Source organism: Hylobates moloch, unplaced genomic scaffold (genome assembly GCF_009828535.3).
Source record: "Hylobates moloch isolate HMO894 unplaced genomic scaffold, HMol_V3 SCAFFOLD_5, whole genome shotgun sequence".
Classification (NCBI taxonomy): domain Eukaryota; kingdom Metazoa; phylum Chordata; class Mammalia; order Primates; family Hylobatidae; genus Hylobates; species Hylobates moloch.
In genome coordinates, this window is record NW_026652280.1 from 110,770,494 (window position 1) to 110,787,588 (window position 17,095).

A 17,095-nucleotide genomic window follows, 5' to 3' on the forward strand; every position below is an offset into this window, starting at 1 on the left:
TGTGTTCAGTGGTCAATAAGCACTCCCATCCTCAAACTCTCCCACAGACATTCTCGCTACTGCCACATGTAACTCACCTGTGTCACTGTGAATCTGGCCCTAGTGAGCACCCCATGTCCCTGCAGAGAAGGGTGGGAGGGAAGCTAGCATTCTCCTAGCATCCCCTTGCCTCTGCCACAGTCCTGTTTTCACTGGGAGAAAAACCCCTCCTTCCTCTGGGGTTCACTGCATCAATTTAATCCATTTCTGCACCTCCATGGTTCTGTCCTCCTCAGCCCCAAGGCTTCCTCCATACCTGCCAAGGAGTTGATGTTGGAACCCTCTTGTGGCTTCCTCTCCTTTCCCCCAGCTCCTCTACACCTGATTACTCGAGGTTCTCCAGTCTCCACGGTGTCACGCCACTGTGATGATGTGAGATGCACTACAGACTTCCACTTATTCTTCAATGTCACCTGGTCCTGGGTCCCCAGAAGGGATACACTCCGTGCTCCCATAAGCCATCTATGCACTTTTGTATGCCAGTTAGCCCACTCCACAATGACTCTTTGCTTACAGTCTCATCCTCAAGCTCCAAATACACTGTCTTTTATGCAGTAGGCACTCAGTAAATGTTTACTGCCTTAATGTTCAGGCTTTTAGAAAAGGCTACATTTTTCTTCTTCTTCTTTTTTTTTTTTGGACAGTCTTACTGTGTCTCCCAAGTGGAGTGCAGTGGTGAGATCTCAGTTCACTGAAACTGCCTCCCAGGTTCAAGCGTTTCCCATGCCTCAGTCAACCAAATAGCTGGGAATTCAGGAACACACCACCACACCCAGCCCATTTTTGCATTTTTTTGGTAGAGACAGGGTTTTGCCATGTTGGACAGGCTGGTCTCAAACTCCTGACCTCAAGTGATCCGCCCACCTCAGCCTCCCAAAGTGCTGGGATTACAGGAACGAGCCGCCGTGCCCAGCCTATAAAGGGCTACGTTTTTCTTCCACAGCACTTTGCCTTCTGGGAGAAAAATACTACTACCTAAACAGAACTTTCCATTTATCAACACTATCTTTATCTGCATCACCTTGATCAAAGTTTAGTTTTATTTAACATTGTTTTCATTTATGACATACAGATTACAAACTGCTGAGGTCAAGGAACTTTTCTTGTGATTTACACTTCTAATGGAATTTATAACATTACGATTTCTCCAAGAATGATTCAGTGGGCCAGGAAATGGAAGAACTCAAAATCCTAATTCCTCAAATGTCATCTTCACAAGTATTTAATTGCTTGTGCCCATCCTGGGAGTACATCGTACTGTGATGTGGACACCGTAGAGAAATCCACAGGCTGTGGGACTGCCAGGGCTAGAGAGGAATCCACTGGCCATCCTGACTGCTCATTTTACAGGCTCATGTGCTGTCACACTGCTAGGGGATGTCCTGAACCTGGGCATGGTGCTAATACACCACACCACACATCACCCTAGCAAAAAGTGACTGAAGGACACACAGCACCCAACTGTGTTTACACCATCATATGCAAAAGATAAGGAATGCTCAAATTACTCCACATCTAAACTTTCATGTCGAATTCAGGATGCAGCAATGTGGGTGCAGAGCAGGACAACTAAGTCCATCTCATGTGGAAAGGGCAGATTTGCACCAGCTGTGCATAGAGCAAGACTGCCCCAGAACACTGAGCATCAACTATCTGTAGGCAGCAGCCAGCAGTGGCTGTTACATGGAGCCTCAAGTCCATTTCAAGCACAACACATAAGACCCTTCCTGTGTGGCATGAGACTGTGTGGGGACTGAAGAACCAGAACCCTGAACAGCGAACTGTGAGGCAGCAGAGAACAGTGGTGAGGAGCTGAGGTCTGGAGCCAGACTGTGTTCAATTCCTGGTTCTGCCATTTACTTGCTATTGACCTTGGGTAGATGACTCAGATCTCTGATGCCTCACCCATACATATGGGGATGACAGCAACTAGCGAATAATGTTATTGTGAGGGTTAAGGGTTAAAATATACTGTATTTAAAATGCCTAGACTGGAGTCTGGTGTGTGTGTGTATGCAGGTACACACGTATTCATATACACATACACGTGTATATATTTGTGATTACTATTCACAGTTCCCATTTCTGAGGGGGGAGAGCTTTAAATAAGTTAGTGACTTGGCCACACAGTTCAAAAGTGGCAGATGGGAATGGAGCCCTGTCTTCTACCACCTTTCAAGTGCATCCTTAGCTCACAGATGAACCAAACCTACTGTCTTCTAAACTTCGTATTTTCTAAGTTCCACTGACTGACATATGATTTTTAGGAACGCTGAGTGCAGTGCTGCCATGACACTAAGTTACTGCCACAGGGAATCTGACCCAGAAGACAGCTCCCTGCAGGCCCTCGCCTCAGCCTGACTGACCAGTGTGATCCAAAACACCATGAAGTTGCCTGTGGGGACTCCTCTTCTGTCTCCTCACAGGTGACAGACCCTTTGATCCTTAATAGTTTACTTCCACCCCCGTGCAGATTCTTTCAGAGTGGCACCTTTTCAAAGGCTGTCAAAATTATGATGAAAGACGGTAGATGTTCATTGCAGCATTATTCACAAGGGCCAAGATATGGAATCAACCCGTGTCCATCAACAGATGAATGTATTAAAACAATGTGCTATATATACACAATAGACTACTATTCAGCCATAAAAAAAAAAAAAAAGAACAAAATCCTGCCATTTGCAACAACATGGATGAACCTGGAGGACAGTGTTAAGTGAAACAAGCCAGGCACAGAAATGTCACTCGTATGTGGGAGTGTCAAGCCAGGCACATAATGTCACTCGTATGTGGGAGCTCAAAAAGCTGAGCTCATAGAAACAGAGAGTAAAGTGGTGATTACCAGAGGCTGGGGGATGGAGAGGGGAGAATGCTAGGCAAAGGACGCAAAATTTCAGTTAGACTGGAGGAGTAAGTTCCAGAAATCTATTGTACAACATTGTGACTATAGTTAATAACCATGTATTGTATACTTGGAAACTGCTAAGAGAACAGATCTTCAACATTCTCAGCACAAAAAATTCTAAGTATGTGAGGTAATGGATATGTTAATTAGCTTGATTTAGCCATTCAACAATGTATACATATTTCAAAACACCATGTGGTACACCATAAACATATATAATTTTAATCTGTCAATTAAAAAAAAACATGTTCGAGTGACTTGACTCACCTATTAGTGGTCAGATCACAGAACACACAGAAAAGGTGGTCAAAACTATCACCTGGGCAGCTCTCTCCTCCCACTCCCTGGCCTGCTCACACCCCAAAGCTCACTCCCCCAGACATGAAAACCCAGCTCTTCCTTAGCCTCCAGACCCAAACACTGGCCTGAGCTGAGGTCTGGGCATTCTGAATGGGCATCCATGGCATCTCTACTGCAGCACACTCACAGCCGAATTCACCTCACTCCACATCTGCCTCTGCAAACACACAAACACACACACACACACACACACACACACACAAACAGCCAGCAAGTGAGAGAGAGAGAGAGAGAAAGAGAGAGAGAGAGAGAGCGAGCTAAAACCTTGCTCCAAACACAGCCAGCCCCACCTCCAAACTTTTCAACAACCATTCCTGGTCACTCAGTGTCAAAGGTGTGCCATCTTCAACGCTCTCCCTTCCTTCCCTTCCACCTCTCCACTCTGAGGGTTCCTAAGTCTCGCACATTCTACCTCCTCAGTGTCTCTTCCATTTCTTTGTTCCCAGGCCTGATGCAGAGTAGACACTTTATGAATATTTGCAAGTAGAAGTGAAAACCTCATGAAGAACACCTTCACCCTGGCCCTCACTCCCTCTAGCCAAGACTATAATAACGACCTCCCAATGCCACCTGACATAACTGACATGACTGCTTGGGCATCTGCTCCATAAAACTCCCATGGCTTCTTCCTTCACCTACTGAGTTAAAAAAAATGCTCCCCAGCCTGGCATTCAAGGACCTCCACTGAGTGCACCCAGCCGCAGCACCCACTGCCTTCTCAACTCCACTCAGACGGCACCTCTCACCATTCCCTAGCTACTCCTATGCTTCCAGTTTCTCTGCCCTCCTTCCTGCTGTTCTGTCTGCCTCAGCACCTGGGCCACCTGCTCGGTAAGTAGTTTAAATAATGACTGAAGAGATTCTTTCATTCTACTCCATTCTCCACCCTGAAATGAAAATGTTTGAATCCTACGTACCCAAACACAGTGGAATGAGAGTACAGGGGACTTGCACAATGTGTGCATCTAGCTATAGGAATCCCGGCTTCGAAGGAAAGAAAAATCTCTTCATTGACCTCAACAGTTGGTCCCTTCATTCTCTCTTAAAACTAACCTTAGGCCTCAGAAAAGGAGGCCTCAGTTTTAATGCAAAGGCAAACAAAAACAAGTGGATTCTTGGCTTGTGAACTTATGGGGGGCAGGTTCATTTGAACTATCCACCAGCCTTGTAGCTCAACTTTAGACTTACACTCCTGGAGAAGATACGATTCCACCATGTCAGAATGGTAGGAGTAGGAGTGGGTTCTGATTTCTTTTTTGTTTTGGTGCATGGACAGGGATTGTCCTTTAACATTGTTTTACAATTTTAAAAATGGTTTGCAGAGATTGTGCCCTTCTTCAAGGCCTGTCTTGCACACACCTCTTCTGTATATCCTCTCCTACTCAACGGAGAATGCCTCCTTTGAACTCGCATGCCACACTCCTACTTTGTATTCAACAAATCCCACCACCTGCCAAGCTCCCTGCTCTCTAAGGGTTTTATGTGAATCCTGCCTTGAACTTTGGTTATTTGTATGTATGTCTTATGGGCTTTCCACAGGACTCTTCCCAGGGTCAGGGACTGCCACCTTGATTCTCTGTACGTGCTGTGCATGCAGTGCCTTGTACATAAAAAATACTAACATACTGGCTGAATTGAACTAAATTTAATATTTTGCATTAAAATGCTCATTTTGGGCACAGGCATTTCACCACTGATTACTGCTACATTCTGCTTGATCTCATCAAGAAATCAGCTAAGAATGCAATGGTGGTTATGTTTAAAAACTGCTTATCATTAAAGATGCATACTAAAGTGTTTAACAGTGAAATGACATGATGTCTGGGATATACTTTATACTCTTCTAGAAGAAAAAAGTGTGTGTTTGTGTGTGTGTGTGTCTGTGTATGTGTCTGGTGTCTGGAATAGGGAAGAGAGATAAAATAAGATCAGCAAAATATTGATTATTGTTGAAGTTGCTGGTTATTTCTTCAACTGTGAATATTTGTAAATTTCTATTTTTAAAAGTTAAAAACAAACAACAACACACACTGTAAGCCCTCTCACAGAATACTGAGGCCAGTCCAAGTGCGGCATCACTAACGTTCTGAGAAGCAGGGATCTGCTCCCTAATCTGGATGCCAGGAAGGTGTCTGCTCATGTCCACACCATCTCCCAAGCTACACACAGACTCCAAAAGAGTGGCCCTCCCCCAAAGAAAGGCTTTAAAAATAATGGCTCATTAGACTCCTTCGTCACAACTTTCAAAACAATGAAAAGCTTTCAGCATCACTGGCTAATTTGTAAAAACAAGTATTGTGGGCCTACTACGTGCAGGAGCCTGATCTAGAGATTTTCATACAAAATACCTCCTTTTACTCTCATGACAATTTTGTAAGGAAGGTATTATTATCCCCATTTTACAATAATAATGCTAAACAATGAGCATTTATCAAGGGCTTTCTATATGCCAGGCACCACGCTATGTACTTTCCTTGCATTTTCAGTTAATCTCCATAACAACCTTATAAGATTGGTACTATTTTCATGTACATTTCCAAATGAAAAACAAACAAAAAGCAAAAGTTAGAGGAGCTAAGTTAGAAGACTAAGGCATTGCAGAGTGTGTGAGAGTAGAATTATAGGACAGGCTTTGGCTCCGTGGCCTGGCTCCTACTATGATCAAATTGTGCAACCTCCTTACACACCCAATTTATTAATCTTTCTCAAAGCCTGCCACGTCCCGGAAGACAAGAGTGATGACAACAGCTGAAGCACTAATCCTGAACTGTGTACAACAGGACCATGTTCTAATACCCCCTCTGAAACTTAGTTAACTTGGCACAGCTAATTACATGAATGGCTGCATGCACCAGTTAGAAGAAACAGAAGGAGTACTCAGCCTCTGCTGATGACAGGGTTTTATTACTTTGAATTGGGTAGGTACTTTAGAGGCAGCTGAGCATATTGACCAATTGTCAAAATGACACCATGATCATCATTTGTATAACAATTAAATATTCGCCAACATTTAATGAGTGAAGACTACAAATAAGGAGCTATTGTTGTTGGGAGCGGGTGGCAGGGGAGACTCGTTACCTTACTTGGCAAAACCATTATGAGGATGGATGGAGCAGTAGCCATTTCAGAGCAATAAAAATAACATCATTTGAATGCAACATCTATGCCCTGCACCCAAAGAATACTCATGAAGGGTCAGGCACGGTGGCTCACACCTGTAATCCCAGCACTTTGGGAGGCCAAGATGGGCAGATCACCTGAAGTCAGGAATTTGAGACCAGCCTGGCCAACATGGCGAAACCCCATCTCTACTAAAAATACAAAAAAAAATCAGCCGGGCATGGTGGCAGGTGCCCTGTAGTCCCAGCTACTTGGGAGGCTAGGGCAGGAGAATCGCTTGAACCTGGGAGGTGGAGGTTGCAGTGAGCCAAGATCGCACCACTGCACTCCAGCCTGGGCGACAGAGCAAGACTCCATCTCAAAAAAAAAAAAAAAAAAGAAATACTCATGAAGTTTTTCTGTCTTCATCCTCATTTGCTCCTCCCAGAGAAGGAAAAGTGAATTACTAGCCTTGAGGGGGAGGAAAAGGGCTGGGTGTGGTCAGCTCAACCCCTTTCTCTAGCTCCTCTTAGGAGCAGCTGCTTTTAGGACATGCATGTTCCTAATTCCTCTACGCTGGGCTCCTCCATGCCCTAAGACAAACTCTTAGGTCTTAACTGGTTAAGAACTTGGGGGGGAAGACCCTCAAACACTAACAAATCATCATTGCCACCACCAAGAAAATGCAGTGAGCATTTAAGAGCCAGGCACTGTACTAAGCACTTTATATGTATTATCATATTAAACCAGGAAACCAAAACTTACTTGGAAATGTTCATCGACACACCTGAGGCAACATACCTAGAAGGAGGACTAACACATGTCTCCTGACTCCAACACTTGGCCACGTGCACTTCTGCCTTCCAGAATAATCTTGGACAGACAGCTGATAAAAGTTATCCTTAAAAAACCTACAGGTCTAAATCTTATCGCCTATAAATGGCCCAGAACTCTAAAGTTTCTACCAAGTACTTAGCAGATTAACAGCTCCTTTTAAAGAAAATAATTACCTTCCTTGCTGGCACACTGCTGAAGAGGGGCCAGTCCTTTAGTGGGGAGGAATGCAAATCAGGTTCTCAAGACTGAACAGCAGAACTCAACTCTGCCTCCTCCAGCTCTTATATCCAAAGCCTGTGGAACCCCTTCCAATTAACACCACAGAAGTCTGGTACTTCGGGCAGAGAGCTCAACCATGAACTGATTAGTATCCAACTCTTGCCAAAGGCTCATTTAAGACATCTGATAGCAGAAGGAGATGGCTTAATGTGCAGATTAACTAGCCATTCTGCTAGGTTCTCTGTTTTAGACATATACTAAATTGGATCAACACAAAGCATCATTTGTCCCCCATAGTAATTCAGCTTCTTACAGAAACCCTTCACACACTTAAGATTTATGTCCGCAGCTTTTATAGAGGGTGGATATAAGAAACATCCATTTAAACAATCATTTAGGGCCTTTTGTAAAAGAACAGTTGAAAGCCCTGTCCATTATGTTTTCCAATGCCCCAAAATGAAAAAGCACATGATAAATTCAGTGCCAAGAGAAAGTTTGTCTCGCTGAAAGAGTTTATGTTTTCCTTCCTCAGAGGAGAACTGTATAATTACATCTTTTTTTTGTCTCAACTCTTCAGAACTTCAGAGGCAAATTCAGTGCTCAAATATAATAACTAATTCATACCAATCACCTTGCAATATCTATTCTTCTTTTACCCTTTTGATCTTGATTTTATTTTTATGTCTCCTGCTTTAAATTGTACCTCATTTTGCAAGCCAACTTAAATCTTTTTTTTCTTTCCCTTCAAAGTAGGACATACATTCTAAGTAAAAGAGGTTTTTTCTCAACATCTAAAAAATTATCGTGATCCTCTCAACGGCTGCAAGTGCTCTGGACTTCCCATTCACGTCATCGCCCTGTCTTCCTGCTTAGCACAGTGGAACTCTAGAAGACCCCCATCAGCTTCAATCCCCTCACCTAGCTCAGTACACAAGCCCCAAGCAAATGAAGACAAGAACTACCCAGCTCTTAGGACTATGCTCTGGAGTTTCAGGAGTGAAGCTGAGTCCCCAGGCCAAAAATATTTTCACATTGAACATTTAATGCATATAAGGTCCTTAGTCCAGTGCCTGGCACACAGTAGATGCTCAATAAATGGTAATTGTTCATTTTAATCTGTCAAGTGGCAAAACTGAGTTTTGCATTTTACCTGTGTAGCAAACCAACTCTCTCGAAAACTTTTCTGTGGCAACATTCCAGTTACATGACCTAAGACCACCTATATAAACAGAGTGCTTGGCAGGTTGTCTGTCTATCTTTTTTGGTCACTTCTCGGTTACCTTATATTGGTCCCATGTTGTATGTGGTACGGTATCCATGAGCATATACATGCACGTTACATATCTAGAGACAACCATGGAGTGTCAGGCCAGGCTCACTGGCTTCTGGACAGAGTCCAGCGGGGAAGTCTTTGAGAAGGGTCTGCTGCTATGCTTATGCCCTACCCGCTCCTGACAAGTGTCCAAGCAGCTGTAATGGTCTGAGTCATAGGCACAGGGAAGGAGGAGAAGATTTAAGAGGAAGAAAAGAAAAGAATGCAATTGTTTTTCATACTACTCACTCTTTTGTTAGGTTTACTCAGGGGCAAATATCTCTGAATATCCTAGGAGTTGAACATTACTGCTTTCTTAGTAATTCTAGTTTTCCTACGCTCACATTTTAACAAAATCCATGTGTGGATACCGGTTTATTTACCCATTCAGCTAATATTTATTGAGTGCTTATTACGTGCAAAGCACCAGGGAAGGTGCAGGTTCTATATCTGTTAGCATCAGTCAGGAAAAGCATGCTGATGACTTTCACAATGGTAGTAGCACTCCAAAGGAAAACAAATGGCGGGATCCTTTGGATAATAACTGAGCCTTTTCCACAATTTAGTCTCTTTATTTCTTTTCACTCCCTGGAGAACACAGCTACCAACAAATCCCTTCCAGTTAAAGGAGCCCATTCCTCCTAGAGCTCCGCTCCTGTTGTCTGACAGTCCCTGCATCTCCCCCCGGGTATGCCGGGATCAATGCACAAGTACTTCAAAGAAGCCTCAAATTGGAGTGCAAGCAGCACTTTCAATAAAAAAAAAAAAGTCCTCGAGCTGGAATTCAGAAGTTGAAGGGGGAGCGGGTACGGAGAGCCAGTGTTGGGATTTGACAGCACCATACAATACACCAAGGATCAGAGCTGTGAGACAAATTCAGCTCCAGAGATGAAAAATCTTCTTTTGGTGCTGACAACATCTGTTTTATTTTGAAGGTTGCTAAGGAGAGTTCTAGCTGGGCCAACATTGTTCCAGTTCAGTACTTCATAGTGACTCTCTTGCACGGGGTTCAGACGGCAGGAATAAAAAGCTTGCCAGATAAACCCCGCTTCTTTTACTTTTCAGGTATCAAAGGATTACTTTGCTAACAGGGCTGACGAACACCCTGCCTCGTCTCCATCGGAATCGGATTGTCCCTTCTGTTTACTCTCATTGCTCTTCTTCTCCCCGCCCCCTCTGTCTCCACCGGCCAACTGCCTGTCTTTGCCAAATAAAGGCTTATTGGGGGGAAAAAAAAAAGAGAGTGAATATGCCACTAACCCAAGAGAAGATTTCCATGCAGAGATAAGGAATAGATAAGTATGAGTTAGAGGTCATCGCAGAAGAATCAGACAAAGGAGGAAATGGTTTCCTAGCCTTTAAAGATCTGTTTTGCCTGCTAATAATCAGAGCAATGCCAAATGCCTTCATCAGGGCTCAGGCACTCATGGACAGTAGAGAGATGAAAACAGGGGAGAATGTGATGGAAGGCCTGTCCCATCTCTGTAATAATGGAGGTGGGGAGCGAAGCTTTCCACACCCAGCTTGACCCCATCCCTCCTTTGATTACTTGCAATTACAAGACATAACAAAAATTAGGAAAAGTTAGTGTACATTTTGCCCAGAGGGCAAACATTTAGGGAAAAAAGAGGTAGGGGAAGAGGAGCTTAGTATAACATAAGAGGACATGCCAAAGATCTTCACATATACAGCAGGTTGTTATAAAACGGGTGGCAAGGTGGTCAACATTTGAGAGCTACTCTGCTCTTCCACTGCGGAAAGAGCAACCACAAAACAAGCCTATAGAAGCAGGCAGGCCCTTTAGTTGTAACTGGTATATACAGATATATTGTGGGATTCCAGGGTGTGATGTGAAAAAAAAAAAAAAAAAAACGCTTTCCAATAACTGGAGGAATTATCTTTCTGCATTGGGCTTTGGAAAAGCACCAGCTCCTGCCAGGGAGCACCTAGGAGTCTAAGAGAAACAAACGAAGAATGGCAGTGTTCTCCCTCCAACAAAGATTCATTTCAAAGAGCCATTCAGCAGTGCCCTGACCCTGCAAATGTCGACAACAAAAGGAAACTATATACTCTCAAACGAGGGTATTGAGACAACTGAGGCCACATTATCTAAACATTTCCCTTGCCTGCCAGATTCTATTTCATCCCCAGCTTGGGATCTATCTGGGCCAAAGTATGCATGAACCAATAGAAATAATGTCAAAGTAATGCAAAGCGCAGAGCCTCCTGAGATAACTCCTTCAGATAACTCCGAGGAGGGGTTAAGCTGGAGAGGTTATGAGTCATTCTCCAAACCACTCACCTAGCCAGGTCACACCCACACCAGCTGGGGAAGACACGGCCTCTGCCACTTTGTGCCAGCTCCTGTTGTGTCCGGGTGCCCACAGGGACACGTGGCAGAAATAGTAGCCAGAGTTTTCTTTGCTAACATCCCGAACCAGTAAATGGTAGGAGCGTGCATCCACATGACTCAAAGCAACATGAGGCGAGCTGTGCACCAGGGAATCACGGTCAAGCCGCGCCAACATGCGGGAGCCAGGTAGGGTGCTGTCAGGCATCCTGCTGAAGGACCATGTCACCTCGGGCCGGACATCATCCGCTCGGTCTGTTGTGATGTTACAGGTCAGGTCCAGTTCCTTTCCTTCAGCCACAGACACATTCTTGGGCACAGCTGCTCGCAGAACTTGAAAATTAAAAACAAATACATCTAGGTAATCTGATTATGTTTGCCCCTTCTATTCTCCACCCTCTTTAAAGCATCTCCTTTCAAGTTCTTATTTACAGCATTAAAGTTAGAAGGCTTTGTACAGTTGTAAGTGCTTGAGAAATATTTAATGAATAAATTAACAGAACATACCACATTTCTTTTTATTTTATAAAAACAACAATAGCCGCAAACATTTACATATACCTGCTATATATGCCAGGCAGTGTTCTGAGTGCTTTACATATAATAATCCTCAAAACAACCCTAAGAGGTAGGTACTACTATTAGCCTAATTTTACTGATGAGGAAATTGAAGCACAGAGAAGTTAAGTAACTTGCCCAAGGTCACACAGCTGATAGGTGGCAGAGATGGAATCCAAATCCAGGCTATCTGCCTTTAGAAACTCTGCTCTTCACTGTTATGCTATCTTTTAATAAGCAGTCTACTGAAGACTGTAAAACTAAAATTACACATTCTCCATGTGCATGATGAAACTTGGGTGATTTTACAGAAAAGGAAGGCTTGGTTCTGACTGGTACATATTGTTAGCTGGGGGCTAGGGAATAGGGCAGCAGAAGTGAGGGTGAAACTGTCTGAGGGATAAAAGGGAAAAATCCTAAACAGAAGGGCCAGGAGAGTGAAACCAGACAATTTTCCTTGAGTCAAGTCTTCAAAATGTAATGTACTGAGAGTATAATTTCTTTCTTAGACATTCCCACATAAAAGCCAATCATAAAACATATTCTAAAACTAAAACACGATGATTTTTGGATTATCTGCACTACTGTCCTTTCTCACTAGTGTGGATAATTAAAAGTAGACTATATTTAGATGAAGCACTGAAGTATTTGGTGTCACAGACTCAAGGCAGATCTAGTTCCAGCATTCATTCCCCTGTCAAAGCTTTCACGTGGAAACATTTTATTCTATTCAGAAGATTTTAAAAGAGCATCTGTAATCTGAGTAGAAAAACATCAACTTGTGAAATGTCCGGGAACAATTACTTAGATGACAAGTACCAAGCACTTCCCAGGGGATTCAAGCAGAGGCACAGCCCTAGCCTTCTAGCAAGTCGCTGGCATCAACAGCATGGCGCTGGCCCCAGTAAGCTCAGGGACCCAGTTCAGAAAAGACCAACTCCAAAGCCCGTGCTCCTTCGTGTAAATTACTTTCATATGAATATGTCCAAAGCCTGACAATATTTCAAGCAAATATTTCAAGTCAAGTTCAAGATCCAGCTAGACAGAAGACAGAAAATAAGGTGGGCACAGTATTAGAAAAGGGAATTTAAAAGTTTGATTTCTCCTTCCACCTAGTCTCCTAATTCTTTCTCTCCCTCACCTCTTTAAAAGGGCCAAAAGTAGCCTGAGGGTATCATCTGAGAGGACTAAGTATGGAAACTGCTGCCCTGAGCCAGGCTCTGCAGTTTGAACCATTCTACAGTCAAAGCTTGTGGCCAGAAACCCTGGAATCCTGCTGGAGTCACCTCTGCCAGGACTTCAGCTACTGGAAGTAAAAGACGACTCAGGAGGGAGTCGGGTCAGTGAAGAAGTACTTAACAAGCAGCTGTGGACTGTATGGATGGAGAAAACAGAGTCTCAGGTTCAGAAAATATTGGCAGGGATGTCTCTTCAGCTGTGTAGTTCACTTTGTAATTTTCTCTGTGCAAGTGGCTCAATATCTTGTCACATCACTAACCAGAGGTCCCACACATTCTGGATTTGGGAGTTTACTGCTGAGACAGGATGGAGTAGGCGAAAGGGAAAAAAAGGACCAGTTCTAAGTATTTGTAATGAAAGAAGGCACCTCAGACAAAGCCTGTGGTGGGGCAGGTTCTCTGCCCCTGAATATAACTAAATCCATAAATCAGACACAAAGTTTGCAGCAACCAGACCACTCCCGTGACAGGGAGGAGGGGCTGGGGAGGAGGCTCCCTGCCACATGGGTAGCACAGCTTCACTCTGTGCCATTTATCATAACAATGTGGTAAGAATATATAAGCAGCCAGCTATGGATAGTGCAGGTGTGGACAAGAAAAGAAGGACCATCAGCCTAGTGTGGCGGTTCTTAGCCTGGGGTCCACGAAGAGAATTTAGAGAGTCTGTGAACTTGGATGGGAAAAAAACTCCATCTTTATTTTTATTAATCTGTACCTGAAATATAGCATCTCCTCCCACTGTGAAAGTAAGCAACAAACCAGTGTAGTATTACCTGTGTCTGGGACTACCCCAAATAGAAATCACAGATACTTTCCTATCACATTACAGGTGCTGCAGATATCCTGAAATATCATGTATACTCATTACTATTCAGAAAGCATAGTTGTTAAGCCTGCCACTATCTTATTATCAATGCATTAATAAAGCAGCATAATATTACTACAAAACCAATTTGCTTTACAAGTATTTTGATAACGATTTCTATATAATTATTTTCCTTTGTCATCTTGCATACTGTATTTTAGGAATTAAAACATGTTAATTCTGAGAAAAGGTCTGTAGGTTTCAAAAGGCTGTCGAAAAGTCTCATGGCACAAAAAGATTATGAACCCTGCTCATCTGAGAGCCAGATATTACCTGCATAGTAAGTTCAGTGTTCAAGTCTCTTAGCTAGATATTATAGGTCTCATGGTGTGTTTGAAACAAAAAATGTCTTTACAATTCAAATTCTTCCATAAAAGTGTAACTTTCTACAAAGCTGTAACTCTTAAGAATTGTTTGATGCAAGTTTAATATCTAGAGGTTTCTTACGGCAGATTGCAGAGCGATCACTTCTGATCAGGAAGGTAACCTAAGTCCATCTGGAAAGCAATTTCTGCAGCCAGTGGAGCCCACACTGACTGGCAATGAGCAGCTCCTCTCCTCGATGGCCACAATCACTCAAGCACCTCAGACCTGCTTTTCCACCACCCACTTTTCCAAATCCAGGTTCTGTGCTGTGGTGTAAGCGCAGAGTAAAGAGCTCAGTACAATGCAGCTTCAGAGACAAAATATCCCCCCTGCGTGTTGTTTCCTGCTTTCCTTCCCATCTGAGCAACAGAGCCACCACATATTCACATTCATGCTCAGGAAATGAGTCCAACAACCAAGGTCTTCCCAGTTTAAAAAACAGAAGGCAGCAGCAACAGCAGCAAAGTACCCTGAGATCTGAAGATGTCAGACTCACAGAAAACCAAGGACATCCACTCATCCTGAGCAATGACACTGCCCTTCCTTGGTCTCTTTACACTGTCTCTGTGAAGCCTAAAGCTCCACAGGGCCTGAGAACAAGCCTCAAATACCTCTGACCCAAGGGCTCAGAACAGAGATGAGCACACAGTAGGTTCTCCATTGATGCTGGCTGGACAATGAGTCAACAAGAGCAGGTTTTCGTTTTATTTTTACGTGTTTTCTAAAATGCATTTTGTATTTTCTTAATTACCTCTATAATTGCAGTAGAGGGTTTGAAAAAAAAAAAAAAGCTGATTCACAGACGACAGGACAAAGGGCTTCTTGCATAGACCCCAGGACTGGATGCCCCTGTGGTCTGTATGATACAGGAAAGCAAGAAGCCGCCCTGCCCTAGAGAGCTCCTCCCCCTACCAGGAAAAGCACATCTGAGGGGACCGGAAGGCAGGCCTAGAGGATGCAAGTTAGATGAAAGGTTTTGGGATGAGCCAGGCACACACTCCAACAGCTGCAGAGAAAGGCAGTTCCAAGGACTCAGGAAACATCAAACCCGATAAAGTTTAGGGGGCAGGGTGTGGCACTTTCACCCCAAAGACCCACTGAACACCAAGCCCTACCTAATCTGGCTGAAGGACTACGGCACCTAAACTCTGAGTGAAAGACCTGCCTTTGTGTTATGTGCAGGCTGTGGCTTTCCATGGACATGAATTTAGATAAAAGCAGCTGCGAAGCAAAACGACGGGCATCCTCAGCCCAAAACAAATGTAACCCCGCCCACCTCCAACCTCTCAACACCCTACTCCCTTCACCCCTAAAAATAAGGCCTCACATGGGAAGCAGAAACAGTTCTTGTCAGAAGGCCATGGAGGTCCGTGGCCCAGTTCTTTATACCACTATCATTAGTCACAAAATAACATCACCTATAATGCATCGTTTCCAGCTCACCTGTCGGCTGGATCACCACGGTGGCAACTTCCACGGCCTTTTCTTGGATTTCCTGCCAGTTGCCCTGCTCGGCGATCCACTCGCTGACGATACACCTGTAGGAGCCCTGGTCGGCGGACAGAGCCCGGGACACTGAGAGGCGGTAGGCGTCGCTGCCCACGGTGTCTAGGCGCACGTCCCCACTGTGGTAGCGCTGCTCGTACCCCAGGCCCGGGTGGAACCTGCCCTCGTGGGTCAGGGCGAGGACGCTCCGCCTGGCCGGGCCGCGGTGCACCTCCCACAGCAGCGCCAGGTGCGTGTGCAGCGGCGAGGCGGAGGCGGCGGTGCAGCGCAGCTCGAAGGGCTCCCCCTCCCGCAGGCTCAGGCTCGGCGGGGGCCGCGCGCTGGGGCCCACGTGCAGGGAGTCGGCCAGCACTGCGGAGAGAGAAAGCTAGGTCAGCAGCCCTCCCACACCGACCCCAGCCGGCAAGGGCCAGTCCACCGCTGCAACCACAGACAATTTCCTCCTCCCTTCCCCATTCCAAAACCCGGATGGGCACGTTTTCCCATTTGGATTCATCTGTAATCTCAATTGACTTTCTGACTTGAAAAAGAAAAATAAAGGTACCAAAAAAACCCCATGCTAAAAGTGGGTGGTAAAAACTCCCTGTGGGAGTCGTGCCTTGGAGATGTGATGTGCTTCTGCTACCCTTAAGGCAAGTGACTTTACCCCCCTGTGCCTCAGTTTCCTAAAAGGGGGATGACAACTGGACCTTCGTCATAGAGTTGACATGAGAGTTAAGTTAAACAGGGCAAGTTCCCAGGACCGTGCCTGGCACTCAGCAGTCATGATAAATCACTGGGTATGACTGTCAAACATTTCTTTGGTTAGGACCAGGGCTAGGCTAGGGAGCCCACAGAATCTGCAGATAAGGTGACCTTCTAGACTTAAAGTAGCAAGATCCACAGGGGAGAAAGGATGGCATGAGCTGCCTGTGGCTTGCAGCCTGGGGAATGCCCAAGAATGTCTAGGGTGAACACAGCATATCCACATGATAGGAACCGGTCCAGGCACTTCTACAGAGTCTAGAAAAAGGGGGGCAGCGATCAAGGAAGTATGGGGTGGTGTATTCAGGAAAAAAGCAGTAAGTGATGGTTACTGCTATTCTGGTAACCAGAAAGGGGGCCACTACCAAGCAGCAGGGAAAAATCTATCAGGCTTGTCGATGAGCTGGCTAAGAGGACCCTCCAACACCACTATTCATCATCTCTTTGTTTTTTTTCCCCCAATTCCATATTCAGAAACTAATTCAGTGTCCTTGAGAAGGGGCTATTCTAGATAACATTTAAAAGCTGCTACATTTTTAGGAGGACACATCCCGAAGACCCATCTCTACTGCAAAATGAATATAATGACCTTCTAGTATATATATCAGTCTGTGAGTCTGGCTAATATGGCTCAGTTCTCAAGGCCAGCTCATCTCTCAGAGCACAGATGAATAGTTTCAAGACCCATGAAGCTGAA

At 44.6% G+C, this 17,095-nt stretch overlaps 1 protein-coding gene across 1 annotated transcript in view; it reads right to left on the reverse strand.

Annotated features, from left to right (window-relative positions):
- Positions 1 to 17,095, reverse strand: part of PTGFRN (prostaglandin F2 receptor inhibitor) — an 80,733-nt gene that overhangs the window by 29,819 nt on the left and 33,819 nt on the right. Inside the window, exons 3-4 of the mRNA XM_032154881.2 lie at positions 15,592 to 16,005; positions 11,074 to 11,454 (exon numbers count right to left, since the gene is read on the reverse strand). Of these exons, the coding sequence (XP_032010772.1) occupies positions 11,074 to 11,454; positions 15,592 to 16,005 (795 nt within the window). The remainder of the gene's footprint in view (positions 1 to 11,073; positions 11,455 to 15,591; positions 16,006 to 17,095) is intronic.